Source organism: Petaurus breviceps, unplaced genomic scaffold (assembly GCF_028583685.1).
Source record: "Petaurus breviceps papuanus isolate PSGF00001 unplaced genomic scaffold, PetGlider_PUasm1.0 79, whole genome shotgun sequence".
Classification (NCBI taxonomy): Eukaryota; Metazoa; Chordata; class Mammalia; order Diprotodontia; family Petauridae; genus Petaurus; species Petaurus breviceps.
This window is the reverse complement of record NW_027186523.1, coordinates 14,437,317-14,464,812: the sequence shown is the minus strand read 5'-3', so window position 1 is coordinate 14,464,812 and position 27,496 is coordinate 14,437,317. Positions and strand designations below refer to the sequence as shown.

At 40.7% G+C, this 27,496-nt stretch overlaps 1 protein-coding gene across 3 annotated transcripts in view; it reads right to left on the bottom strand.

The window, feature by feature from the left end:
• Positions 1-210: 210 nt before the first annotated feature.
• LOC138175834 (enoyl-CoA hydratase domain-containing protein 3, mitochondrial-like) overlaps positions 211-27,496 on the bottom strand; it is a 132,845-nt gene continuing 105,559 nt past the window's right edge. For all 3 annotated transcript variants that reach the window (XM_069106391.1, XM_069106389.1, XM_069106388.1), the window contains 2 exons: positions 25,636-25,836; positions 211-928 (listed from right to left, as the gene is read on the bottom strand). In XM_069106391.1, coding sequence (XP_068962492.1) covers positions 614-928; positions 25,636-25,836 — 516 coding nt within the window. In that variant the 3' untranslated portion in view covers positions 211-613. The remainder of the gene's footprint in view (positions 929-25,635; positions 25,837-27,496) is intronic.

Here is a 27,496-nt window from a genome sequence, read left to right as displayed (position 1 = left end):
ATCAACCAGTTTCATTTTACTCCTCAAGAGAAGATGACTAGAGTCAACTCATTCAACCTCATAGGACTACAACAGGATTGTTCAGCTTCCTTTTTGTAAGAAATGTACTTGTATCCTTTCTTTAGATTGGTGCCTTTCTTTGCTCATCCAAATTTCTCAAACTATGTCAAAGCCCATACTTTGTAGAAGAACAGAGTACGTATTCAAGAACTTTTCATCACATTTTATTATTCTGAATAATGTTTCATTTTTATTATCTATTTGTATGTCATATCTCATGGAATTAGAATCTTTAAAATAAAATAAATTGCAGTCAGGCTAATTTCAACTTAGAAATTTTCCAATTTCAACTTTTTCAACAATGTCCTTGGTCTCACAGGACAATGAATCATTGTTCCTGAGGACTAAGGGCAGATGTGGGAAAAGGGAAGAGAACTCCACAGTGAAACTTCTAAGGCCCCAGCCCTGAAATCAAACCCATAAGCTTACACATAAGGCACTGAAGATAATGAAAAAAAATTCCCCCGAAAGGTATCATTATATAATCATTTGGTGAGGTTTGGGCTTTCCTGGGCCGGCTTCATTTCTTCCAGATACCTCCAGCAACGCTAGCCTACGAGTGTGACCATACAGGCTTGCGCTTCTGGATAAAGGCTGTGATTCCCTCCTGCCCATCCCGAGTGGCCAAATTGTCCATCATGGCTTGGGAGGCGAGATGGTAGGCAGTCTTCAGGTCCTTTGTCAGCTGTCTGTAGAAGGTGGCCTTTCCCACTGTCACAACAGACCGGCTTGATGTACAGATCTTTTGGGCTATTTTCATGGTCTCCTCTTCCAGCTTTTCTTCTGGAACCACCTTGCTGAGTAGCCCATGAAGCAATGCTTCCTGGGCTGTGATGGGTTCCCCAGTAAACAGCATTTCTAAGGCAACCTAAGGAGGAAGTCAAGTCAGGTTATTAAAGCAGTTGGAAATCATATAACTCAGTAACCCAAGGTTTCTTTCCTTCCCCTTTCCCTGAGATTATATATACTTTGATTCATGGACACCAATGGGCCAGACATGTACCACCTGGAGGCAGGCAGGTGGTATGGTAGATGGAGTGCCAGACTCCAGAGTCATGAAGATAAGAGTTTGAATCCTGCTTTGGATACTTACTATGTGACCTTGGACAAGTGATATACCTTCTTCTTAAGTTCTTACCTCTAAAATGGAAGTAATAATGGGATCTACCTTAAAGGCTGCTAAGTGATGTGGTGAATAGAATGGTGGAGTTGGAGCCAAGAAGACACGAATGCAAATCCAGCCTCAGATACTTACTAGCTGTGCCACTCTGGGCAAGTCACTTAACCTATGTCTTCCTGAGGTTCCCCATCTGTACAATGGGGATAAGTGCACCTGCCACCTGGGTTGTTGTGAGGATTAAACAAGATCATACTTGTAAAGGGCTTTGCACTTCAAAGCACTATTTAAATGTTCACTATGATTGTTATGATTATTAATTTCCAGTGGGACCACAGGCAAGTCACTTTTTTTTTTGCCTCAGTTTCCTCATCCACAAGATGACAGGGTTAGCCTAGATGGCATCCAGGGTCTTCCTCAGCTCCACTGATTATCATTTGAGATTATCATAGAGGTATTACATATCTCTATACACAACACCCTGGCTGTGTGACCCCTGGCAAATCATGGAACCTTCAGTGCTCCAGGCAACACTAAGTGGCAGAAACCCACATGACCTGCGCTGGTAAAATCACAGCTCTAGCTCCTAGCTCTATCCCTATCCATACTGTCATTCCGTCATTTTGCAGTCGTGTCATGATCCCATTTTGGGGTTTTCTTGGTGGATACTGAACTGGTTTGCCATTTCCTTCTTCAGCGTATTTTACAGATGAAGAAACCGAGGCAAACAGGGTCAAGTGACTTGCTCAAGGTCACACAGATAGTAAGCTATCTGAGGTCAGATTTGAACTCAGGGTCTTCCAAACTTCCGGCCCAGCACTCTATCCACTGAGCCACCTGGCTATCCTTACTAAAGTACTACTAACTCTAGGCAAGGGCCAGACCAGGTCTTTTCAAGGGAAAAGAAAACTCACAATGACTCAAGAAAAGTCATCTTATTCTCCTTGCTCCCTCCACAGAAGTGATCAACTTTCTCCTATTGACAGTAGATCTGATCTGCCAAGCTCATGTCTCGAGCTATATCTGACTGGACATAGCCCCTGAACTGCAGCTGAGAAGCCAATCATCACATAACTATGTACTAGATACTTTGTATCAGCAAAAAAAAAAAAACTATGTTCATTTCTCCTGACACCAAAACTCATTTTACATCATGATACCAAACTCATTTGAGTCCAGTTCCTTGCTTGGAGGAGAAGCAAATTAACTTTGAACAGATAAAGGTATGTACATGGCTTTAAATTCTCTTTTATTACCAAACACAAAGGAAGGAAGGAAGGAAGGAAGGAAGGAAGGAAGGAAGGAAGGAAGGAAGGAAGGAAGGAAGGAAGGAAGGAAGGAAGGAAGGAAGGAAGGGACAAAAGAAGGAAGGAAAGGAGGGAGGAAGGAAGGAAGGAAGGGAAGAAGGGATGGAAGGAGGAAGGATGGAAAGAAGGAAGGAAAGGAGGGAGGAAGGGAGAAAGGAAGGAAAAAGAAGAGAGGAATAAAGGAAGGATGGGAGGGAAAAAAAGAAGGAGGAAGAGGGGTATGGAGAGAGAATAAAAGGGAGGAAGGAAGGGAGAGAGGAAGACAGAGGGAAGGAAGGGAAGATGGAATAGAGGAAGGGAAGGAGTGAGGGAAAGAAGGAAGAGAGGAAAGGAAAGAAGGAAGGGAAGAAGTAAAAAGGGAAGGAAGGGAGAGAGGGAGGGAAGGAGGAAGGAAATATTTATTCAACATCTACTAAATACTAGACACTGTGTTAAGTGCTGGGAATATAAAGACAAAAATAAAACAGTCCCTGTCTAGGAAGGGCTTGTGCTTCACCCCATTTCAACCCTAAATTATATGAAACTTCTAAAACCTTCAGGGATGATACTAAATAGAGGCAGCACAATAGAATAGAAGTCCACTGAATTGGGAATCAGGAGACGTGGGTTCTAATCCTGGTTCTTTCACTGTCTAGCTATATGACATTGGCATAGTCACTTCCCCTGTGTAGGCCATAGTTTCTTCATCAGTAAAATAAAGGAATGGACTAACTGACCTCTAAGAATTCTTCCTGCTCTACAATGAGACTCTGTAAAAGGAGGATTCAGCTAGGTGGCACAGTGGATAGAATATTGGCCTTGGATTCAGGAGGACTTGAGTTCAAATTTGGCCTTAATAGCTGTGTGACCCTGGGCAAGTCACTTAACCCCAATTGCCTCACCAAAAAAAGAAAAAAAAAAGGAGAACCATGTCTCCTATAAAACACTTGGGATTTCATAAACAGGTTTGCTGTTCTTGTGGAGCTCATGGTTCTCACTGATTAATAATAGACAGCCAGGTCACAGTGCATAGCAGAAAGAGCTGACCTTGGAGCCAGGAAGACATAGCTTCAAGTGTCCTCTATGATCTGGCTATGTAACCCTGAGCAAATCACTTCACCTCTCGGTGTCCTAGGAAGCTCTCTAAAACGATCAATTGCATACAAGATGCCAGCTTGCTTTGGTAGAGAGAGCTCCCTACACTTATGAAACCAGAGGTTCCGTCCCAGTTCCCTAATGAGAAACAACAGGGAAGGTCACTTCTCCAGGCACCATGGACAGAGAACTGACCGGCACTGTAGGAAAACCTGGGTTCAGATTCCACCTCTGACAAGCACTGTGGCTGTGTGACTCTGAGCAATCATGCCAGCTCTCATTCCCCTCAGGCAAATGCCCAAGACTAGAAATGGCATTCAAAGTGCTGATTTAAATCGGCCGAGAGCCTTCCTCACTGGAGATGTGAATTCACAGGTCCAGAACGTTCACATAACAAATGGACCAGAGAACATTTCTGGATGGATGGACCACATTTACAACGTGAGGGCCCACCCAAATCAGGAGCCAAAGTGAAAGGAAAAGGTATTCTTTTTTTTTTTTTTTGGAGGGGGAAAGGTAGGGCAATTGGGGTTAAGTGACTTGCCCAAGGTCACAGGGCTAGTTTTTTTGTGTTAAGTGTCTGAGGCCAGATTTGAACTTGGGTCCTCTTGACTCTAGGGCAGGTTCTCTATTCACTGTACCACCTAACGGCCCCTGAAAAAGATATTCTTTATGCCCCCATTTGCCCAGTGTTGCCCTATTAGTACATATAATTCTCAAGAGAATTATATCAATGTGAAATTACTGATTCTGAGAAATGTGATGCAAAATGAAAAATAAGTGAAATGTGCTCTCTCTATTACAGTTTGGAACGATAAAAGGCCCAAATATGTTATAAAGCAGTGTAGGAAAGATGCCGGAGTCCTGGGAGGAGCAGACAGCACTTAAAATCCTAAGTAGGAGCTTGTTTCAGGGCTGATTCCAACTGACAGAAGAAATTGTTTATTCCCATGTTGTAGAAGGTGGATGCAGGTTAGTCTCATGATTTTTCCATAGCTACATTTCCCTTTTATCAAATACCTCCTTTCTGCCTTGTGCTCAGCTTTCCGACTTTTCTTTTTATGTCTCTCTCTCTCCCTCCCCTGTGCCTCTTTGCCTGTGTTCTCCCTTTTTATGGTCCCCATTATAGATTTATAAAGAGCTCCCCTGCCTGTCTCTTCTAGGCATTATGGCTGCATCAGATCCCAGATGCCACAAGTAGCTTTCAACAAGAGTCCTTTAGGTTTTAAAGCTGCAGTATCCAATAGTACGCAGAGCACAAGACAGACACAGGGGTTGCAGATTCTATTCCTGTCTCTGCCACTGATTCACTGTGTGACCCCTGAGTGGGTCATTTTGTTCTTTCAGTTTCCTCAGAGCTAAGACCAACTTCTTCTCAGGGATTCTGGGAGGGATGACCAGAGGAAGGGATAACTCATGACCAGAAAGCACTTGATCTACATAAAATCTGATGGAAAGGTTAGAAAATGGCACATTTCAGGAAGCCATGGACTGGCAGAGATAATTTTAATTATTTTGTCTTTGTGAAGATCTGGGGACCTTATAATGATCTTCAAGTTTATGAAAGATAGTGACCAGGTGTTCTCTCTCATCACTGAAGAAAAAACATGAGAATTGCCCTCAAATTGCATGAGGAAGGCTTCAAGTTAGACAGTAGCAACATATTAAAACTGAGGATTTACACAATGTCTTTCTCCTGAAGAGCCCCAAGGAATTTCCTAAGATAGTATATTACTAAGTGATAGAATCTTCTGGTAATGTTTATGCTAGGGCAGAAATGTAGCTTTCCAGGTGATTCTACCTAAAGATAGGGAGATGCATTGACATCTTGATGCGGGCAAATATTTAATAATGGGCTCTCTGAAAAGGCACAACTTACTTTTAACAAGCACTACTAACAGCCTCTTCATTACTTTCTTAAGTCTAGACAATTAACAAAACAATATATGAAGCCCTGATTTAGAGCTTTTGTTGTAATGTCCTCACATAAATATACAACAATTAGTTCTCTCCAGCGGGTAAGAGCTGGCTCTAGCACACCTCTGTACCATGCACCTTCTAGCGGGAACACTTCTGCTCTAGCAAAAAGTTTTAGAGGAAGAGGCCTTGGGGCTGAGGCAGAAGTAGATAAAAGAGGAGCAGTGGGATTTAACTGCTGGTAGAGAAGCCTCATAAAAGCAGCTGTGCTGAGGTGGAGTGGGATGGTGAGGGAGTGGAAGCTGATTCCCTTGGTTCCTTCACCTAGCTTTTGTCCCGTTCTTTATTTTCATTGGCATACCAATCAGAGAGGATTTTGGGAGCAAGGTCCACCTCACTGCCTGTGGGTTAGGACATATTCTTGGACAGGGCAATTGCATCCCAATATATCAAGTGCTCAACAAAAGCCCCTGACTGAATATTAATCTGTTTGCTCTATCTACAACAGAGTTTAGAGTAGCCATTCACAAAGTGTGGTTTAGGGAATCTAGAAGGGTCCCTGAGACACTTTCAGGGTGTCCTTGAGTCAAAATAGTCAAAACTATTCCCACAATAATAATAATAATATTTTAATTTATAATATGATAAATACCCATAGTTATATAACTCACATAAACAAAAGGTCTTTGGAGTCCTCAATCATATTTAAGAGTGTAAAGGGGTCCTGAGACAGAAAAGTTTGGGAACTATTGGTTTAGAGGCTAGACCCTGGCCCAGAGGAATTCAGTCAAAACAAACTTCTGACACCTTTGCCCTGTGTCCAAGGTTTAACCAAGGGAAAGTTGGTCAGAAGAAGTGGCGCCAAGGTCAGGAAGAATGGGTCCCCATTTCTAGAAAGGGCCCAAAGGCCGCCAGAGGAGTCAGATTCTCTCTCTACCTTCCTTTCTCCCTTCTCTGCCTCATAAAAGATCCCAAATCCCAAAGCACTGATCTGGAAGGGAAGGAAATAAGCCTTTATTAAGCACCTACTCTATACCAGGCTTGTGTGATAAGTGCTTTACAAACACCATCTCATTTTATCCTCACAACAAAACCGCAGGAGACAATTTTGATTATTTTTGCCTTGAGAAGTGAAGATCAGGGGACCTAATAATAATCTTCAAGTTTATTAAAGGCAGTGACCAGGTGTTTTCTCTCATCACTAAAAAGAAAACTGCATGAAGAAGGAAGGCTTCAAGTTAGACAGCAACAACATATTAAAACTGTCTTTCTTCTGAAGAGCCCCAAGGAACTTCCTGAGATACTACATTATGAAGTAATGGAATCATATTCTGATTCCTATTTTCCAGCTGAAAAAACTGAGGCAGAGAGAGGTTAAAGGCTTTGCCTGGGATCACACAGCTTATAAGTGTCTAAAGCTGGATTTGAACTTGAGTCTTCCCAGTGCTAGGCTCAGTGTTCTATTCACTGCACCACCTAGTTGCCTAAGAATAAGGAAGCATAAGGGACAGGTAGCACATTGCTTCCCTACCAATCACAACCACAGAACCTTTGAAAATGGAGCATCCTGAATTTAGGTGGGACTTGTACTGTTCAAAGATTGAAAGCTAGGAAACCATTCATGGAGCCACCATCTGTGTAAGGATGAAGGACCCCATTATGTCTCCAGCTCTCCTTTAGAGACAGAGATAGGGATTGGACCTATGATTTCATCCACATAGGGAACTTCCAGGGGAGGAAACTCCCTCCACCAAAGCAGGCTAGCACCTTCTCTGCAACTTAGAGTCTTTAGACAGCAGTCTTTAAGCACTGAGAAGTTCAGTGACTTATCCAGGGTTATGTAACCAGAATGTATCCATATGGATCAATATATATCAATTTGGATAGCCAGTACTTATCACCTCAACCTAGGTCTTTTTGACTTTGAGATCATATCCTTTTTCTTTTTTTGCTTTTTTTTGAGGGGGGAAGGCAGGGCAATTGGGCTTGAGTGACTTGCCCAAGGTCACATGGCCAATAAGTGTTAAGTGTCTGAGGCTGGATTTGAACTCAGGTCCTCCTGATTCCAGGGCTGGTGCTCTATTCACTGCACCACCTAGCCACCCCAGGTCATATCCTTTAATAAAATCTTGTCAGGAAACAAAAGTCTTATGAATGGATTTTTCTCATTTTCTCATCCCTTAGTTCAAGAGGCTAATTTGATCATTGCTGAATCAGCCATTTTTCAGTGTCAAGTGAAATGACTCTTTGTGACCCCATTTGGGGTTTTCTTGTCAGAGATTCTGGAATGGTTTGCCATTTCCTTCTCCTTCTCTTTAAATAATAACAGCTAGCATTTATATAGCAGTTAGTTGGCACAGTGGATGGAATGCTGGACCTAGAGTCAACAAGACCTGAATTCAAATCTTGCCATAAAGGGCAAGTCACTTCACTTCTGTTTGCCTTAGTTTCCTCAACTTTAAAATGGGGATTATAATAGCACCTAACTCTTAGAATTGTCATGTGGGTCAAATGAGATAATCCTCGTGCTTAGTACAGTGCCTGATGCATAGTAGGCACTATATAAAATACAACCTGCTGCTATCATCATCATCATCATTTTAAAGTTTGCAAAGCACTTTACAAATGTAAGAACTGAAATAGGTGGGAAAGGCTCGATCAAGTCTTTATTTTGAAACTCCTAGGACTTGCACAAAAAGACCTCTTTCAAAAGACTGCGATGAGGGGCTCTAGTTCACCCAGCCACCATGCAGTTGTGGGGTTTTTAAAGTCAGATTCCCCAAAGCAGGTTCACAGTCAGGGATATCCTAAGAGTTATAAGGAATATCTTAGCCCTGAGTTATGTAATTGTATGGGACTACAGTCTGAATCAGCACCAGATACAATTGAAAGAATAGTTTTGGAGCAGCTAGGGGAAGCAGTGGATAGAACACTGGCTCTGGGGTCAGGAGCACCCAATTTCAAATCCAGCCTCAGACACCTGACATTTACTAGTTATGTGACCCTGGGCAAGTCATATAACCCTGATTTCCTCTCCAAATAAATAAAAGCATAGTCTTTAGTCTTAGCTGGGGGCATTCTGCTGGCTTCAGTTGGCTGTCTAGATGGATGTGGTGGCTCAAAGACCTCAACTATACGATAAAGGAACTATAGTCAGGGAGAGGCTTTTCAGTCATTACATCCTGGCTGATGATAACAGAGCAGAAACTGGCCTTGAAGAAGTTAGCTTACTGAAGCCCAAGATGAGGAAGGGTATCCAGAACAGATGATATGACAATGGATATATACATGACACCCCTCAGAGAGCTCTCTGATAACAGCACCAGAGGACAGACAACAGCTACTTCAGAGGTGTGAGTTGTCCCACATATGACCCTATATGTGTGTGTGCCTTCCAAGAATATGTCCTGACCACAGAAGCTCTGGATATGTGTGCTTTCCATGTGTTTTTCTTGTCACATATATTTTCTGCATGTGAATTCTCCCTGCCTCCCTCACCTTGTAGGAGAGTGGTGCCTACCTGTATACAATGGGGAGGGGGAGAGGAAGATCTTTTGTTACCACATTAATTAGTATGCTATATGCTTGAATGACTTCTTATTTGAACTAATTTTTTTATTTGTTTGTTTTTTGTTTGGTGAAAAAAAATGGGTACTGACTCATAGAGTAACTAACAGCTATAGATTCTCTGCCCCCCCCAAGCCCACATATGAAGAAATGCCCCATGTAATAAAAGAATGGATAGACTAGACCTGTAATTTCATTAGTATAGGGAACTCCTGGATGAGGAGACCCCCTTTGCAAATCTAGAGACCCCCTTTGCAAATCTAGGCTGGCCTCTCTGCAATTTATAGTTTTAGTTGCTTAGAGTCCTGAGAGGTTTGTGATTTGCCCAGCACCACAAAGCCTGTATGAGTCAGAGACAGGCCCTGAATCTAGGTAGCTCTTTCTGGTTCTGGGGTCAACTCTCTACCCATTACTCCATCCTATCTCTCTGCACAAATGATCTCTGTATGAGAGGCAGCTGGGTGGCATAAGGGATAGGTTCTTGTATCTGGAGTCAGGAAGACCTGAATTAATATTCTGCTTCAGACTTATTAGCTATGTAACCCTGGGTAAATCACTCATCATTTCCTTCCTAACTGTTTTCCTGAGACTTCATGATCTCCAGAAATTCATTATTCTGCAAAATAAAATCAACTCTGAAACTCCCACCTCCTCCGCAATCCCTGCTCCTGGGGTTCCTCCCTCCCTCTGATTGGAGAGAATGGAGGGTGGATTTTGAAGATCCCCTTACTCCTCCACCATATAAGAAGGGTTCTCTGGCAGTCCACCTCATCACTTCCCACCTAGCTGCTTTCCTGGACATGACCCCCCAAAACACATAATTCTGCCAGATGAAATCAACTCTGAAATTCTTAGCGCCTCTGATCATCTCCTTTTCTGGCTGCAGGACTTCATCATGCCCCTTAACACTTTTTGTTCGTTGTCTTCCCCCCTTAGATTGGGAGCTCCTTGAGGTCAGAGACTGTTTTATGCTTTTCTTTGAATTCTTGGCTCTTAGGGCAGTTCCTGGCACGTAGGAGTAGGCACTTAATAAACATTTATTGACTCTGACTCAATAGCTGTCAGCCTGTTTTTTCAACTGAAAAATGGAGCTCACAATAGCAGCTATCTCATCAAGTTGTGAAGATGGAGGAGGTAATGTTTATAAAGTGCTTAACCTTAGCACAGTGTCTGGCACACAGTAGATGCTTCATACATCCTTCTTCCCTCCCCCCCCTTCCTCCCTCAGAATAAGAGCAATGGGGTTAACAATAGAGTGATGCACTTGGGTTGGACAGAAGGCAACATTTCCTCATGATAATGGCCGATAACATTATCATAAGACCATAAGATCATAACTCTGGAGCTCAAAGGAAATTTAGGAGCCATCTAGTCCAATCCTCTGTGTCCCTTTGATGGCCACATTCACCATCCCCATGACTCCCCACACCCAAACTTCTCTCTTTGACCACCACTGCCCTCATATGCTTTGTCTCCTCATTGCCACGAATGGTTCTTGAGAACAGGGGCTGTTTTTGCCCCATTTTTGTTCATACTTAGCCAGTACCTGGCACATAGCAACTCCTTATTAAATGCTTGTTGAGTCATTGATTGATTTATGTTTAGCTACCACATTTTATTGGCTCTCATTTTGTAATCTGTCTGGATACCCCTTGGGCATTTCAAGAATCAACATATTGAAAGGACAACCAGCTTTTAAAAAACATGAGCTAGTCAGGGAATGAAAGGTAGGGGAGAAGCTGAGCCAGGAAAAAGCTGTTTCAATGGTTTCCTTATTAGCAACTAATGAGCATATTTCAATCAATAGCAAGCCTAGAACAGGTCTGTTGGAGGTTGTGACTATGCACATATCTCTGTGTTAGAAAGTCAGTTTATATATGAGGCTTCTCTGCCAACTGGAAAATAAAAATGGACACAGAGGAGAGAGCTAAGCTATGTGCAATTTCTTCTAGCCTGGCACATCTCCATCTTCCCTTCAGGCTAGAAGATGAAGAAAAGTTCTTTAATGGGATTAATGTTCATTGCTGAGACTAGGACATCCATGGACTAGGCCTGGACCCAGTTTCTAAGGCTGGGTCTGGCTTTCGATATTCCTGTCTCTATGTCTCTGGGTCTTCCTTTCATCATATCTGATTAGCACAATACTTTGCATATATTATTTGTGGTTCAGTCTTTTAATTTATGTCAGACTCTTTAGTGGTCTGCCATTTCCTTCTCCAGCTCATTTTACAGAGGAGGAAACTAAGACAAATAGGGCTAAGTGACTTGCTCAGGGTCACATCTGAGGTCAGATTCGAATTTAGGAAGATTAATCTTCCTAATTCTAGGTCCAGCACTTTATCCACCATACTACCTAGCTGCCCTCTTAAGAGATGTGACCAAGGTAAAACTGACAGGCCATGGCAAAAAAAATGGATATGGGTGAAAGAGAGAGTAAGTAATGGAGGATAATACCAAAGCTGCCCACTTTGCATTTAGTAAGAGCTTAACCAATGCTTCATTCATTGTCTAAATAGCTTAAGTAGAGAATGGCAGCCCAGCCCAGAACGCCAGAACCCATAAATACCTAGGGGCAATATTAGGGATAATCAAGGATGTCAAGTTGTCAGGTTTTTACTACCCTAAACATCAGCACTTAAGAGAAAAGGGGAAGAAATTGATCCCCTTCACTCTATTCTATCAGATCAAGTTTAAGTTAAATTTATACTTTGCTTCTCTTTGGTACCAAATGAGGACACACTCACCTGAATGCTCAGTTGACCTTGGCTTTCCTGTTCTTAATATACCTTCTTTTGCTTCCTCCTCTTTCCCCCCACTAAAGGCACTATCTGAAACTCATTAACATAGGCATTGACTGGTCACAAGTATTGAAGAATGAATGGGACAGGAAGAATTGTCATGGGTAGAGCCAGGATGTCCAGAGTATAGCTAGTAACCCAGCTGAACTCTCTCAACATTCCCCTCCAAACAACTTTTTAAAAATGCCTCAAATCAGATTCTGGAGTGGCAGAGCCAACTAAAGGTCTGAAGGAGACATTTATCCAGCCTAAACAACCTAGGAGGTTGGCAGAAAAGATCTGTGACACCAGGGTTGGGGCCAGCCAAGAGTATGGCAGGAGTACCAGCAGTGGGCCTTGGAGACAACTGCAATAGCAGCAGCAGCAGCAGCAGCTTCGGGAGCTCTCCGCCCAGAGACATTAAGGGGGGGGTCAGACAATTAGTCAGAAAGAGATTACAGGGGACCCTTTGTTGGCATTGGGTATAGCTGGTGCTGTTAGGCAACTCTATTGTCCATAAACATTTCTGGGTCCCATTCTAGGACAGAAAGGAGCACTTGTGATTGGTCATAAGGGAGGAGGAGCCCTGATTCTGGGCCACCAGGAGTGCTAACCCTTGTGGTTGCAGGAGAGCAGGGGACCTGGTCACAGTTCCAAGGGCAAGAGGAACATTAGTACTTATGGCTGCAGGGGAAAAAGGACCTGTCTTGATAAGGATAATAATGCAGACCAGAAGAGCAGTGATACATCTTGGAATGACCAAAAACTTGCAGACTCCGCCCCTTCCCAACCTAGCTCTGAAAATAGCAGGGTGAAAAAGCTAAAGCTTGGCACATTGTTCCCTCAGCCCCAGGTGAATAGAGCCCAATTTTAATATAAAGTTCAAAGACTGGGAAAATGAGAAAACAACAACAACAAAAAGAAGCTACTATGGAAGGAAAGACCAAGACATAAGCTTAGAAGAAGACAACAATGTGAAAACAGCTACAAGCAAAGCCTCAAAGAAAAATGTTAATTTGGGTCCAAGGTGGACAAGAATTTCTGGAAGAGTTTAAGAAAGAGATGTGTGGTAAAGGAAAAATTGGGAAAAATATGAGAGTGATGCAAGATAATCATGAAAAGAGAATTAACAGCTTGGTAAAAGAGGCACAAAAAATATACTGAAGAAAATTTTACCTTAAAAAACAGAATTGGCCTAATGGTAAAAGAGGCACAAAATTTCAGTGAAGAAATAACTCCTTGAAAATCAGAATTGGATCAAATTGAAGCTCATGACTCCATGAGAAAGCAAGAATCAATAAAACAAAGTCAAACAAATGAAAAAAAATGTGAAGTATCTCATTGGGAAAAAAAGTGACCTGGAAGACTGAAGAGAGATAATTTGGATTAGCAGTTGGGGACACCCACTTGGGTGGGGAGGACTTTGACAACCACATGGTTAACCATTTCGTTGCCTGGTTCAAGTGAAAGCACAAGAAGGACATCAGTGAGAACAAAAGGGCTGTTTGCCATCTACACACTACTTGTAAAGTACAAAGTATATCCTCTCTTCCAGTATCCAGGCCAGTATCAAGATTGCCTCCCTCTAGGAAAGCATCAATTTCTTTACCTCAATGACCTGAGCCTGTTTCAAAGAGCTGAGTGCTGATCTCTTCTGTGGCACATTGGACCCTATGGAAAAGGCCTTAGGAGATGCCAAGTTAGATAAATCACAGAATCATGACAATATCCTGGTGGGTAATTCCACTCACATACCCCAATTCCAAAAGCTTCTGCAAGACTTCTTCAATGGCAAGGAGTTCGACAACAGTATCAGTCATGATGAGGCTGTTGCATAAGGTACGACTATCCAGTCTACCATTCTGTCCGGAGATAAACTGAGAACATGCAGGACTTGCTACGGTTAGATGTCACTCCTCTTTCCCTTGGAATTCAAACTGCTGGTGGAGTTATGACAGTTCTGATCAAATGTAATACCACCATCCTCATCAAGCAGACACAGATCTTTACCACCTATTCAGACAACTAGTCTAGTGTGCTTATTCAGGTTATGAAGGTGAGAGAACAATGACAACCTGCTTGGCCAGTCTGAGCTCACAGGAATCCCCCCAGCACCCAGGGATGTTCCTCATGAATTACTAATGAAATAACATTTGACATTGATGCAAATGGCATCCTCAATGTTTCTGCTGTGGATAAGAGCACAGGCAAGGAGAACAAGATTACCATCACCAATGACAAAGATTGTCTGAGCAAAGAAGACATTGAACATATGGTCTAGGAGGCTGAGAAATACAAGGCTGAGGATGAGAAGAAGAGAGATAAGATGTTTTCCAAGAATTCTCTTGAATCTTATGCTTTCAACATGAAGGCTACCATAAGGGATGAAAAACTACAAGGCAAAATTGGTGAAGACAAACAGAAGATCCTTGACAAGTGTAACAAAATAATCAACTTGCCAGATAAGAACCAGACTGCTGAGAAGGAAGAATTCGAACATCAGCAGAAAGAATTGGAAAAGGTCTGCAACCCCACCAATACTAAGTTCTACCAGAGTGCAGGGGGCATGCCTGGTGGGTTCCCAAGGGGTGGAGCAGCCCCATCTGGAGGTGCTTCTTCTGGACACTTGAAGGGTTGAATAAATGCACCAGAAGAAATAGCATTCCACACAGCCTTCCAAAAACTGAAGGACTCAAATTTTAAACTGCAGTAGTAGTTTAAAAGTAACATTTAATCTACTGTGTAAATCTGGGCATTCTGAATACTTGAAGGGAGAGAACTAAGTAACAGTGCACTTTATCAGTACTGTAAACAAGTTCTTATCCTGGAGAATACAATCTATTTAAAATTGCACCATAAAAAAGTATTAGATTACCTGAAGACCATGATTAAAAAGGAGCCTAGACATCCACATTTCAAAAAAATTATCAAGGAAAACTTCTCTATCTTAGATCCAGAGGGTAAAATTGAAATTGGAAGAATCCACTGATCATCTTGTGAAAGAGATCCCCAAAAGAAAACTCCCAGGAATATTATAGCCAAATTCCACACCTCCTAGGTCAAAGGGAAAATACCTTAAGTAGCTAGAAAGAAACAATTCAAATATCATGGAGCCACAGTCAGGATCATACATGATATAGCAGTTTACACATTAAAGGAGTGGAGGGCTTGGGATATGATATTCTGAAGGACAAAGGAACTAGGATTATAACCAAAAATAACTTACTAGCAAAACTGAGTATAATAATTCAGGGGAAAAATGGATATTTAATGAAATAGAGGACATACAAGCATTCCTGGTGAGAAGACCAGAACTGAACAGAAAATATTACACTCAAGCAGAAGACCTAAGAGAAGCATAAAAAGGTAAGTGTAATCATAAGGGACTGAATGGAGTTAAACTATTTACACTCCTGTATGGGAAGATGGTACCTGTAACTCCCAAGAACTCTATCATTATTACAGCAGTTAGAAGGGTTCTGCATAGACAGAGGGGATGGGTGCGAGTGGATTATGTTGGGATGGTGTCCAAAAAAATAATGTAGGGGTGAGAATGAGGGATATACTGAGAGATGGGGGAAGAAAGAGGTAGAATGGGGAAAATTTTCTCACATAAAGGAGGCATAAAAGGAAGAGCTTTTATAGTGGAAGGGGAAATGAGAGGGTGGTGGTAACCTCATTGGAATTGGTTCATAGAGGGAAGAGTATACATACACACTCAGTTGGGTATAGAAATCTATCTTATCCAATAGGGGGATAGGAGAGGAAGGGGATAAGAGATCTGAGAAGGGGGAGAAAAGGAGGAAGGTAGATTAAGGGAGGCAATGATCAGAAGCAAGAAAGACTTTTGAGGAGGAATAGTATAAAAAGAGAGAGAAGGATAAACAGAGGAAAATGGGGATTAGGGTTAGGGTTAGCTGTTTAGATTTGAACTCAGGAAGATGAGTCTTTCTTCTTTCTGACTCTGGGATGGTTATTTTATCCATGGTACAGCTGGCCCAGAACCATAATGTCTTAAAAAAAAAAGTATTGAGGAAGTTAAATAAGAAAAACAGAAGAACAAGGGGAGTGGATTGGTTCTATTCTGTGGGTTTTAAGATGGAAAAGAAAAAAGAAGGTAAAAAGAATATAATAGTATAGAAAAGAGACAGAAAGAGGTAGAACTTGCTATTTTTATAACTGGGGTATATAAGAAAAAGTATATAAACATGGAGAAAGGGATGAGAGGAGCAGGCATTAGAGGAATCTTACTTTATATGAACTGGAAGGAGAGTTGAATATACATACACACACATACATACACACATAGAATTTGGTATAAACTAGATGGGAAAACAAACAGCTATAGGAAAATAGCCAGGAGGGACATTTTTTGCTTTGAAAGCAGAAGGAACTTTGATCCTAAAGGGAGGATTAAAGGGGGAAAAACAAAACAAAACAAAACCCTAAAGGGCTGGAATCTTAACCTGTCAATTATGGAATGATCAAACAAATTTTTGTCTACGAATGCAGTCTTCAATCTACTCATCATCTGCTGCTAGGCCTACTATCTACTCCAAGAAACAAGATGCCTTACCCAAGTTAAGCTCATTACCTCTAATCTGATCAGCATGCCTTAACTGATAACACCTCCCTCAGCGCCTTCTTCCTTCAGATTGGAGGGCTAGAGGGTAGAGAACCAAACTCCTCCCAATGTCTTCCTTTATAGAGGACAGAAACTGGACTTTTCAGTTTGCTCTACTCTGCATCTGCTTCTCTGTCTGGTTTCAACTCTTCAAAACAAGGTATTCCTGGTCTTTTGTCCCACCCTTTCCTGCCTCTTTCTGTGTGCTGTGGTGCCCCCTCACCTCATTAGGTTGTAAGCTTCTTGAGAGTAGTAAAAAAAATTTTTTTTAAATAATTGTATCCTCAGTGCTTAGCCCTGTTTCTGGCACATTGTAGGTGCTTAATAAATGTTTATTAGAATGGATTAGATTTATTGCATGTCATGGAATATTGTTGTACCATGAGAAATGACAAAAGAAACAATTTCAGAGAATCCTGGGTAATATGTACTGATACAGAGTGAAGTGAGTAGAGACAGGAAACCAATTTACACAAGGGCAACAACACTATGAAGAAAACACAACTTTGAAAGACACAAGAACTCATTGGTTCAATGGCCAACCATGTCTCAAGTGGAAGCATGTTATCTGCCTTCTGACAAAAAGGTGATGGAATGGAGGGGTAGAAAGAGAAGCATTTTGGAATATGACTACTGTGGTTTGCTTCTGTTTGTTGTAGTTTGTGCTTGTTTGTTAAAGTTCAGAATTCTAAAAATATAAAAATGGAGTACATTCTAAGACCAGGTCTGTGTGCTGTTATGTGTGGGAGGAGGCGGGGGGACCCTTCACTGCTCTCTGCTTTCTGGTATACAGTGCATCCACCCCAAGGAGAAAGTCAACTAATACCAATTTTGGTGGAACTTATGAGCAAGACAGTTATACTTCAGAGGCTAATATGCTTGGGATACAGGTAGGATGGTATGTGTCCCTTCTCTTATGATGTAGGCCCTATATTTTTTCCTCATTATTCTTCCTTTTTTTTCTTTTACTATTTCATTTTTCAGACTGTTACTTGGTGCTTGTCACATCTAGTGCCTCCCAATTCTTTTAGTGAAGAAAGTGCTCATGATATAAAAAAGTGTCAGGCTCCTGTTTAACCCACAAGTTTACATCTACCATCTAAACAAAACAATCAAAAATGGGAAATGGACAATAGAAATGACCCTGACACTGATTATAATAATTTCATTCAGAAGTTTAACCAATGTAAATTCATTACCACAAACAAGGATACTTCCTTCCCAGGGAGTGCCTCAGTCAATAAAACATCAAACTTATTTGCCAAAAAGAGAGGGATGACTGCCAAAGGCAACACTGGGTTAGAATATAAACTTGTTTGTAAAATCTTATGAAGAAGAATGATGGATGATTATGAGTGGTATTGTCTCCCAAAGCTGAGAAAAACAGTGGACAGTAAAACAAGTTTAAAGAAAGCTTGGCAAGCGAATCTAACTAAGCAAAGTCATCCCAAGGGCATTTAAGGATGAAAATGGCAGGAGGACAACAGAAGAAAAATGGAAAAGCTTTTGTAAAACTCATTATAAAAGACTTCTCTATCAAGAACAGAAGAATCACCACCCTTGCTCCCTAACATCACAGTCCCAGATGTGCTCATAGAGGAGGCAGAAGTTGCACTGGATAGAATAAAGAGAAGAAAAAACAGCCAGACTGAACCATGGACATATAGGGGAGATTCTTTTTTGTTGTTGTTGCTGAAGTTTTACGTAGTTTATGCTCTGGTGAAAAATTATCTTCATGGATAAGCATAATCCATAGTGCCTTTTATTCTTTCTTTTTGCCAGCACTGACATTTGCCTTTGCAATACCCCTGACTTTCTTCATCCTTTTCCTTTTGCTGCTTTCTTGATGTCTTTTTCTTCTCATATAGGCCATGCCTTGCAAGTCTGTGCTTTGGTTCATTTTTCTTTGCATAGTCAAGGGAATCATAAATCATGCCAAAGCCTGTTGTTTTGCCACCACCAAAATGGGTTGTGAATCCAGACAAAAATGACGTCTGGAGTTGTCTTGGACATCTTGGTCAGTTTTCCTTGAATTTCAGTCTTGGACACTGTGGCCTTTCCAGGATGAAGGACATCTATAATCATCTGTTTATGCTGAAGAAGTCTGTTTGTCATGAACTTTCTGGTTCTGATGGTTATAGTGTCAATTCATGATGGTGTCCAGCTCCTTGAGCAGCAGGAGAGGTAAAGCTATAGAGAAGATTCTTGCAGGAGGCCTCACAATTGTGAGGGTGTCAAAGGGCTAATATGTAACATATCAAGAGCATAGACAGGGAGATACTAAAGAAGTTTGGCCTAAGCATCCCCACAGAAAAGAATAAGTAGATAAAGAATGTCTTTTGTGCAGATTACATCATATGCTTGGATGGACAATGTATATAGCTTGTGTATATGTATATGTATATACACATGTGTGTGTATTAATCTATCTATCCATATCTATCTATCTCAGTCTATTTGTCTATACACACATATATCTGGGGAAGATGCAACAGACAGCCAGTCAACAAGCATTTATCAAATGCTGACTCTGTCCTAGGCACTGTGATAAGTTCTGGGAATACAAAGAAGGCAAAAAGACAGTCCCTTTTCTCACGGAGTTGTGGGAAACAACATGCAAACAACTATGTACCAAGGAGAAATATACAAGATAAATTGGAGATAATCAGCAGAGGGAAGATGGTAGCAATAGGGAAAAGAGTAAACATTTATTAAGAACCTACTATGTTCCAGGTGCTGTGCTAAGTACTTTAAATGTTTTATTTCACTTGATCTTCCGGCACCAGCTGGGCCCAGAGCAGAACAGTAATAGGGTAGGTTCAGTTCTCTTCAAGAAACTACAAAGTTGTATTAATGTAAAGGTCCATCTTGTGATCATGTTACTATGTGATAACAGGGCATGGAATGTACCAGTCCCTGAAGAATTAAAAATGAGTATCACTCAAAGGGCAGTGCAAAAGCTCATGATGGGCTATAGAACATAACCAATGACAAACTCTGAAGGAGAGCAGGAATCAAAGATTTCAACACGGAACTTTAGGATAGCAAGGGAAGATGGGCTAATTCACACAAGGACAAGAAATGACCAAATGTTCCATCGGAACTTCCTTCGTGTTAGAAGTAAGGAAGGCCACCAGCATGTTGGGTAACCCTGAGGTAACGTATCCATGGATGGATTGCAATCTGTATCACTGAAGGGACCCTCTTTAGTGATAAGATCTGATCCATTTGAGCAACTGAGAATGACCCTGGCCCACTAACTAATGAGAGAGTGTGGCAGAGTAGACAGAGAGCTGGCCCTGGAGTCAGGAATACTTGGGTTCAAATCTCTCCTCTGACACACACTAGCTATGTGACTCTGGGCAAATCCCTTAGCCTGGAGACGACAAGAAATCACAGAAGGATTTTGAATGGAGGAGTGACATGATTATGCCTGTGCCTTAGGAAGGTCAATGTAGCTGCAGGTTGCTAGGTGGCACAGTGTTTATACAGAGTGCTGGGCCTGGAGTCAGGATAGACTTGAATTCAAATGTGATCTCAGACACTTAGGAGTTGTGTGACCCTGGGTAAGTCACTTAACCTCTGTCTGCCTCAGTTTCCTCAACTATAAAATGGAGATAATAGCTTCTACTTCCCAGGGTTCTTGTATAGATCAAATGAGATATTTATATGTGTTTAGCACAGTTCCAGGTACATAATAGGTATTTAATAAATGTATGTTTCCTTCCCTTCCAGGATTCCAGGTTACTCTCTAAAGACTGTATGTTACAGAAACAGTTGTCAGTATGCATTTGTGTAGGGAGCTACCTCCTTGAAATTTCTCAAGGGCAGCTAGGTGGCACAATAAATAGAGTGCCAGGCCTGGAGTCAGGAAGATAATCTTCCTTTTAAAAATTCAGTATATTATTTTCCCCCAATTACATGTAAAAAAAATTTTCAACATTTGTTTTTTAAAACTGAGTTTGAAATTCTCAATTTCAAACTTCCCTCCTTCCTTACCCCCCTCATGAAGAAGGCAAACAATTTGATATAGGTTATACATGTGTAGTTATGCAAAACATACTTCATATTAGTCGTGTTTTAAAAGAAAACACAGACCAAAATAAAACCCCTCCAACATTTGTCATTAGAAAGACGTCTTTTTTTTTTTTTTTTAAAAGCAATTGGGGTTAAGTAACTTGCTCAAGGTTACATGGCCAGTTATTTCTGGGTAGGTGCTAAGTATCTGAGTCTGGATTTGATCCCCCAGGTCATCCTGACTCTGGGGCTGGTGCTCTTACTCACTGTGCTACCTGGCTGCCCCAGGAAGACATCTTCTTGAGTTTAAATCCGGCCCCAGACACTTACTACCTTGTGACCCTGGGCAGGTCCTTAACCTTAGTTTTCTCATCTATAACAGAAACTGGAGGAGGAAATGGCAAACCACTTTAGGATCTTTGCTAAGAAAACTCCAAATGGGGTCATGAAGAATAGGCACATTACTGAAAAAATGACTAAAATGAAATCCAAGGACTGGATCTAAAAAAATGGATTCTGACATCTTTGAAAGTTGGCAATGGCAACAGTGGCAGCTAGGTGATGTAGTGATTAGAATGCCAGAGTTGGAATCAGGAAGAACTATGTTCTAAGCTGGCCTGAGACACTGGCTATGTGACCTGGGGCAAGTTATTTATTCTCTTAGCCTTAGTTTCCTCGCCTGTGAAATGGAGATAATAATAGCACTTACCTAAAAGGGGTGGATATGAGGATCAAATGAGGTAATAAGATCAAATTGCAAACCTTAAAGCACTATATTTATTTTAATTATTATTTTTTAAAAATACCAGATGACATTGGAGAAACAGGCCTTATAGATAAAAAGTTCAGAAGGATAGAAGAAAATAATTTTTATCCCTGGTGAATGAATGGCTTGGGGAAGGCGAGTCTACAATTTTCCAATTAGTTCTCTCTGCTGCCAACTTAGGTTCAAACAGGGATTGGGTCAGAAGCTGAGACCCAGAGTGTTTTCTCTAATTCCTCGAACAAAAAGCCTTTTAACTGCAAATGACTCACCCCTATTTTTGTGTGGGTTGTAGTTGAGGCCAGCCATGGTCATTTTCTCAGGAAGGCTATGAAAATGAATTACTGAGCAAAATAATGAATAAGAAAAACACTTTCTGATGCTTCATGTCTCCAGGAGGGGTCAGTCTGAACTTGAACTTGAACTCCAGCTGTTCAAGTTTCCGGCATTTAAACTGTACCCTGGTCCTGCCCTCTCCTGTGCTGCTGAGTGGGTTTGCCTTTCTGGGCAGTAGAGGGCACTGGTGACTTGCATATATTGTACTGAACAGCATGAAGGTGGCAGCAACTTGCTTTCTAGTGCAGCTTAGATGTAGTAAGTATGCCCTGATGAATGTCTGCTCCACCGAATTATAAACACCAAGAGATGCTTTCTGATCAGGTTTTGAATTTTTTGTGGATCCCTTTTTCTAAATATGTGGACCTAATTATTACTGCAGGGAAATGGGTCCAGTTGACAGTCAGACAATTCAGAAAAAGGAAAAAGACCTTACATTCTAATATTCTTTATGTTTCAATCAATTAATCAATAAACATTTGTTAAGTGCCTATGTGCTAAGCTCGGGGGATACAAAAAGGCTCAAAAGACAGTCCCCGCCCTCAAGGAGCTCACAATCTGATGGAGAAGACAACATGTAAACTAATATATACCAAGCAAGCCATATCCAGGATAAACAGGAAGTAACAGAGGGAAGGCACTAGAATTAAGGAAGGCTTTTACTGCGTTTCCTTTAATCAGTACCTTCATTTTGGCTCGTTAGTATTAATCTAATATTGTAAGTTAAGCTTTCCATTCCTGGTGGAGGAAAAAGCAATACAGAATTAAATAAAATGTTTAATGAAGTCGCTTTTTCTTCACTTTAAAATACTGTCTAGATCAGAGGTGTCAAATTCACAGCTCGGGATAGATATGGTCCACAACACTCCAGAACATGGCCTGAACCAGATTAAAATGTAACTGGAAAATATTTAACAACAACAAAAATACAATAAAACACAGAAAATGCTAATTTGTGGTTTTCCAAGTCAATGTAATGCCCCCAAGGAACTGTTCCTATTTTGAGTTTGATACCACTGGTCTAGCCTGTTAATTAGAAAAGATAGGTTCCCTAAATTAAAAAATATAAAAAATACTGTAGCTAACCCAAATACCATGGGGGCCTAGAGGGAGTCCAACCAGTACTGATACAGATAGGACTTTGAGAAAGGCAATACAAACATTACCCTTGTCCCAAATTCCATTTCAATCAACAACAGCTGGACAGGGTCAGTGCTTAGATGGTAGGCCACTGTGGTTTCCATAGCATCCCTTTTATCCTATGGTCTTACTGCACAAGAATACGGAGTGGATGTGGGTGTGTTCGTTGTTGTTGATAACGCTTCAGATCTGCTGGCTTCTTTGGAATGAGAGGCCTATTCTATTTTTTCACATTGAGATTTTGTTCCTCCCCCATTTCTGTTTTCTTTTTCCTTTTCAAGAAACAATTTATAAGTTAACAAAGATAAAGCAGTGTTCAAGTGTCTAACAGATCTTTCACTAAAAGAAGTTTTGATTTCAAATTTGGCACAGAGAAAGAATGGAAAAAGATATAAAACCGTGGGTGGTGTTTTATTAATGATTTAAAGTGAATGACCTTGGTACTGCTTTCAAATGCCAGGGACTCAGACTATGTGACTAATACCCATCTTCTAAATGCATTGTATTATATCTGCCTTTTACTCTATGTAGGTGTCACAATTTGATCCCCTAGTCTAAATAATAATGAGTAATATTTTATAATCAACTTCTAATGCATTTTAACATATACTTTACATCAAAGTAAATGTACAAAGTGTAGTACATCTAATTTATTCTTCCAAATAGAATTCATTCAGTACACATTTATTAAGTACTAATTAAGTACAAGGCCCAGTGGGAATATTAAGGCAAAGTTAAAACAGTCCCTGATCTCAAGGAACTTCCATTCTAAAGGTAAAAAAACAAACGTTTAGCCTTGTTTTTATCAAATTGCTGAATTCTCACTGGTTCTATTCATTCCAACTTTCAAATTCTATGAATCTTTATAGTGAATCACTATTATATCACCATTTCTGGTAAAATAGCAATGCTGTCATCATCTACTTTGCAGCTACTTCTCTGCAAGTATGTGTGCTTAAATCTAGGTTCTCCCCCAAACTTACACCCCTAACGAAGCCCAATAGAGGACAATGTAAAAGACAGGCAGGCCTTACAAAATTACTCGGTGTGGCTGGTTTGATTTCCCTTGGGTCTCATTTTTTCTGTGCCCCAGGCACATGTACAACTTTTTAATATATTCTAGATAGTCGATTTTCCCTTACAGATATTATATGTGACACTCTCTCATTTAACAGCAGGGGTTCTTAGCCCTTTTTGTGTGTGTTGTGGTCAATCTAGTGAGGCCTGTGGACACCTTCTCAAAACAATGTTTTTAGATGCATAAAATTAAATACACAAAATTACAAAGGAAACTAATTATATTGAAATATAGTATCTATCCATCTGTCTATCTATCATTATCTATCATCTCTCTGTCTGTCTACACACCTACACCTCTTTCCCCTTTGCCCCCTATGAATAAGTTTCAAAGAGCTTAGGTTAAGGACTTCTGCAGTTCACAGGTTTACAGTATGAAGAGAGCTAGTAGGGAAATTTCTTAATGTAGTACCTTGGTACAGGATTACGCATCTAAACCCGAGGTTCCCAAGCTTATTTGGTCCTTAAAAAAAATTACTCAGCACTCCCATGGAAATCTGCTTTCTTTAACCCTTTAGGTTTTTTTTTAAAATTTGCATCATTTAAAAAAATAAATATTTTAAAATTATACAACTTAAATTTAATAATTTATTGTAAATTTGTGTTTTTTTCCTGTGTTGAAATTTTGGTGATGCAATATTGCATCATATAACCATATAGTATGGTATTGTAAACTAGTCATTTCACACACATATTCTTGCTGATGCATGCTGGACTTCCCGACAACACACGACATGCTTGCCTTCCAAGACTTGCTTATTGAGACCAGTAGGCGGACTTGACCACTGATTGGTTATAACTTGCATTTTGTGTGTTTGTTTGGAGAATAATGAAATCACCACGACTTTAACTCTGTTATACAACTGATGAAACATGTACAAATGATTTTTCAAAATTTTCTTCTCTTCTCTCCTTATGCTTCCATTGCCCCCTTATTTTTATTCAACATCTCCCCAAATGCACCTGAGGCTACTCCCCCCCATCACCTAACAGAGGGTGGTATCACACACTTTGGAAACCTATGTAAGGATGCTCAATAAATATGACTTAATGATGGTAGAACCACAAAGCTCAGCAGAGGAAATGGAAGAACTTGTCCCTAAGGAAGGTTTTGGGAGGCATTCTGGGTTTGAGGGAGAAAGGCAATTGAAGATGAGGTTTGTCTTCATACCTGATGTGCTGCAACCCTTTTATAACATGGCTTCTTATTTCATAGAGTTGTCCTATCATAAGTCAAATCAAGTCCCCTGAAACAAAACTATATACTATAATAAGTCTGATCAAATGTGAGTGCTAATGCTGTCCCCAAACACTAGCACTGTACAGGGGTTCTACTGTATCTGATAGGCAGATATTGAGTTGTATGAAAGTAAGATCTGTTATTTCAAATAAAAGTTCCTCCCCCCAATAGGAAAAAAAAATCCCCCAATTTACTGGAATACATGTGACTTTTCACAAATCTACCCTGTTACATAGCAGCACAAGAGGATGTCAAGGAGGAAGCAGCTGGACATTCTCTACTTCTTAGTAACTTTCCAAAAAAGGCCATGTTCCCATATAATGTCCACTCCTGCTATGCTGTAGGCAAAATCACTCAAATATCAGCAATTTTCTGAGGCTATGGTCAAGTGAATTCTGAAATAATCTACCAAGGACAGTAAAAGTGGAAAAAACTCAGTGATTTACAGTGAATAGAGTATTGGCCCTGGAGTCAGGAGGACCAGAGTTCAAATGCGGCCTCAGACACTTAACATGAAAACTAGCTGTGTAACCTTAGGCAAGTCACTTAACCCCAGTTGCCCTACCTCCCCCCCTCCAAAAATCAAAAACAACAACAAACAAACAAAGGAGTGATTTACCTTTTTAGGAACTGCTCTCCCCAGGGCAACTGCTGGAGTGGAGCAGAAGAGTCCAACATTCACACCAGGAGTTGCAAAATGAGATTTTTCACTTGCCAGGGCAATGTCACAACTTGCGACCAGCTGACAGCCTGCAGCAGTGGCTAAACCATTCACTTTGGCAATGATGGGGACAGGATGTTTCTGAATTAGCATCATGACCTGAAAAAGCAAAATGAATCAATTTCACTGCCACTCAGAAATTAGCTGATATTAACAACTCTAAGAATAATGCCACTTCGCATTTCTAGAGCAGCTTATGGTTTTAAATGTATTTTCACAGAATAGAAAAATCATAGAATGGTAGAGTTTGAAGAGGTCTCAGCAGCAATGTAGTATCTCATTTAATCCTGGGAGGTGGGGGGAAGGATAAACCAGGTTCATTAATTTTAAAAAATTTTTACTGTGATGAAATTTACAATTTCTCTAGTGAAGAAACCAGTTTATCATAGTGTCTGAGATGTGACCTTCTTGTTAATGTATTCTTTCCTTTGGTACAAGATCTGTGACATTTTGAGCAGTCAGAAGGGCAAAGGACTAGTAATATGGGGGTCCATACCAGAGCTTCCAGGCCACTCAACTCAGTAAACCAACATAGTCCTGGGGCTTTAAGCCCAGAAGTGGATCAGCTTGGTAGCCCAAGATGTTATGTTGAATTTGACAGTGAAATTGGAGGGGTGAACACTTTTCATTTTGAGTCTATTCTCTGTATTGACTGAGTTAGTAGAGGAGAGAACATGCCTCCTGGTTCGGGGGGGGGGGGGGGGGGGGGGGGGGGGAGTGTTTATACTTCTGCTCTTGCTATATCTTCTCAGTAAATATCCCTTCCAAAAAGTTAATTGATGGTACACTGCTCAAAATGATACTGGGGTGCTAACTGATGATATTGAAGAGATATTAACTGGCACTGACAAATTATACTGGGACAGTATTTGCTGGTGATTGACATTGGGGACAATATCCCAGAAAAGGGTGCTTGAGGAGAAACCATTAGAAAGAACCCCATTCCTCCTCAGGGGTGTCCCTAGGACCCTGAAAGGAATATATAGTTAGCATATGTAACCGGCTAAAAGCATGTATTGGTTGGAAGAATAAGCCCAGAATCTCTCACAGCATTTCTTGGATTACCTTATTGACAATTATATCCCTTGAAAGCTGAAATATAAAAAAGGGAGCTTATTCTAGATATGACTCTTAGCAGGAAGTAACTGTCTGTTTAGGAAGTGACTACTCCATCCTAGACTGTGTGGTGGAGAAGGAGAGGAAACATAGCCATGGTCTCACATACACCCTAGATTTTAAGAGAGCAGATTTCTAAGAGTTCAGGGGAAGGAGAGGTAGGACACTATGGACTACAATTTTACAGGGGAAGTCAGTGCAGGAAGGGAAACTCTCAAGAAGGAAATTATGAAGATATAAAGGGAAACAGTTTTGATGAAAAAGAAAAATAGGAGTTGTCTGAAGGGACTGATAAGGCTGCATAGAGAATTCACCAACCAACTTGGATTTTTAAAAGGATATGGACAGAATATGGAAATGAGGGTAGCTAACAGGGTGAATTCAAAAGTATGGTATGGTACTTAAAGAACTGTGTCAGAACTGAGAAGGCTCAAAATGAGCAGCTCTCAAAGAAAGCCAAGGATGACAAAATTGAGTTTTTATTAAGGAAAAGGGGGAAATCAAAGAACAGGGAAGCAGTTCAGAATGGACAGGATAACAATTAAGAACAGAGAGAAGGGCTTCATTTTAATTTTGCTTCCATTTAACCTGTCAAAAAGAATGGCCTGGGGGTGGCTAGATGTCCCAGTGAAAAGAGCACCAG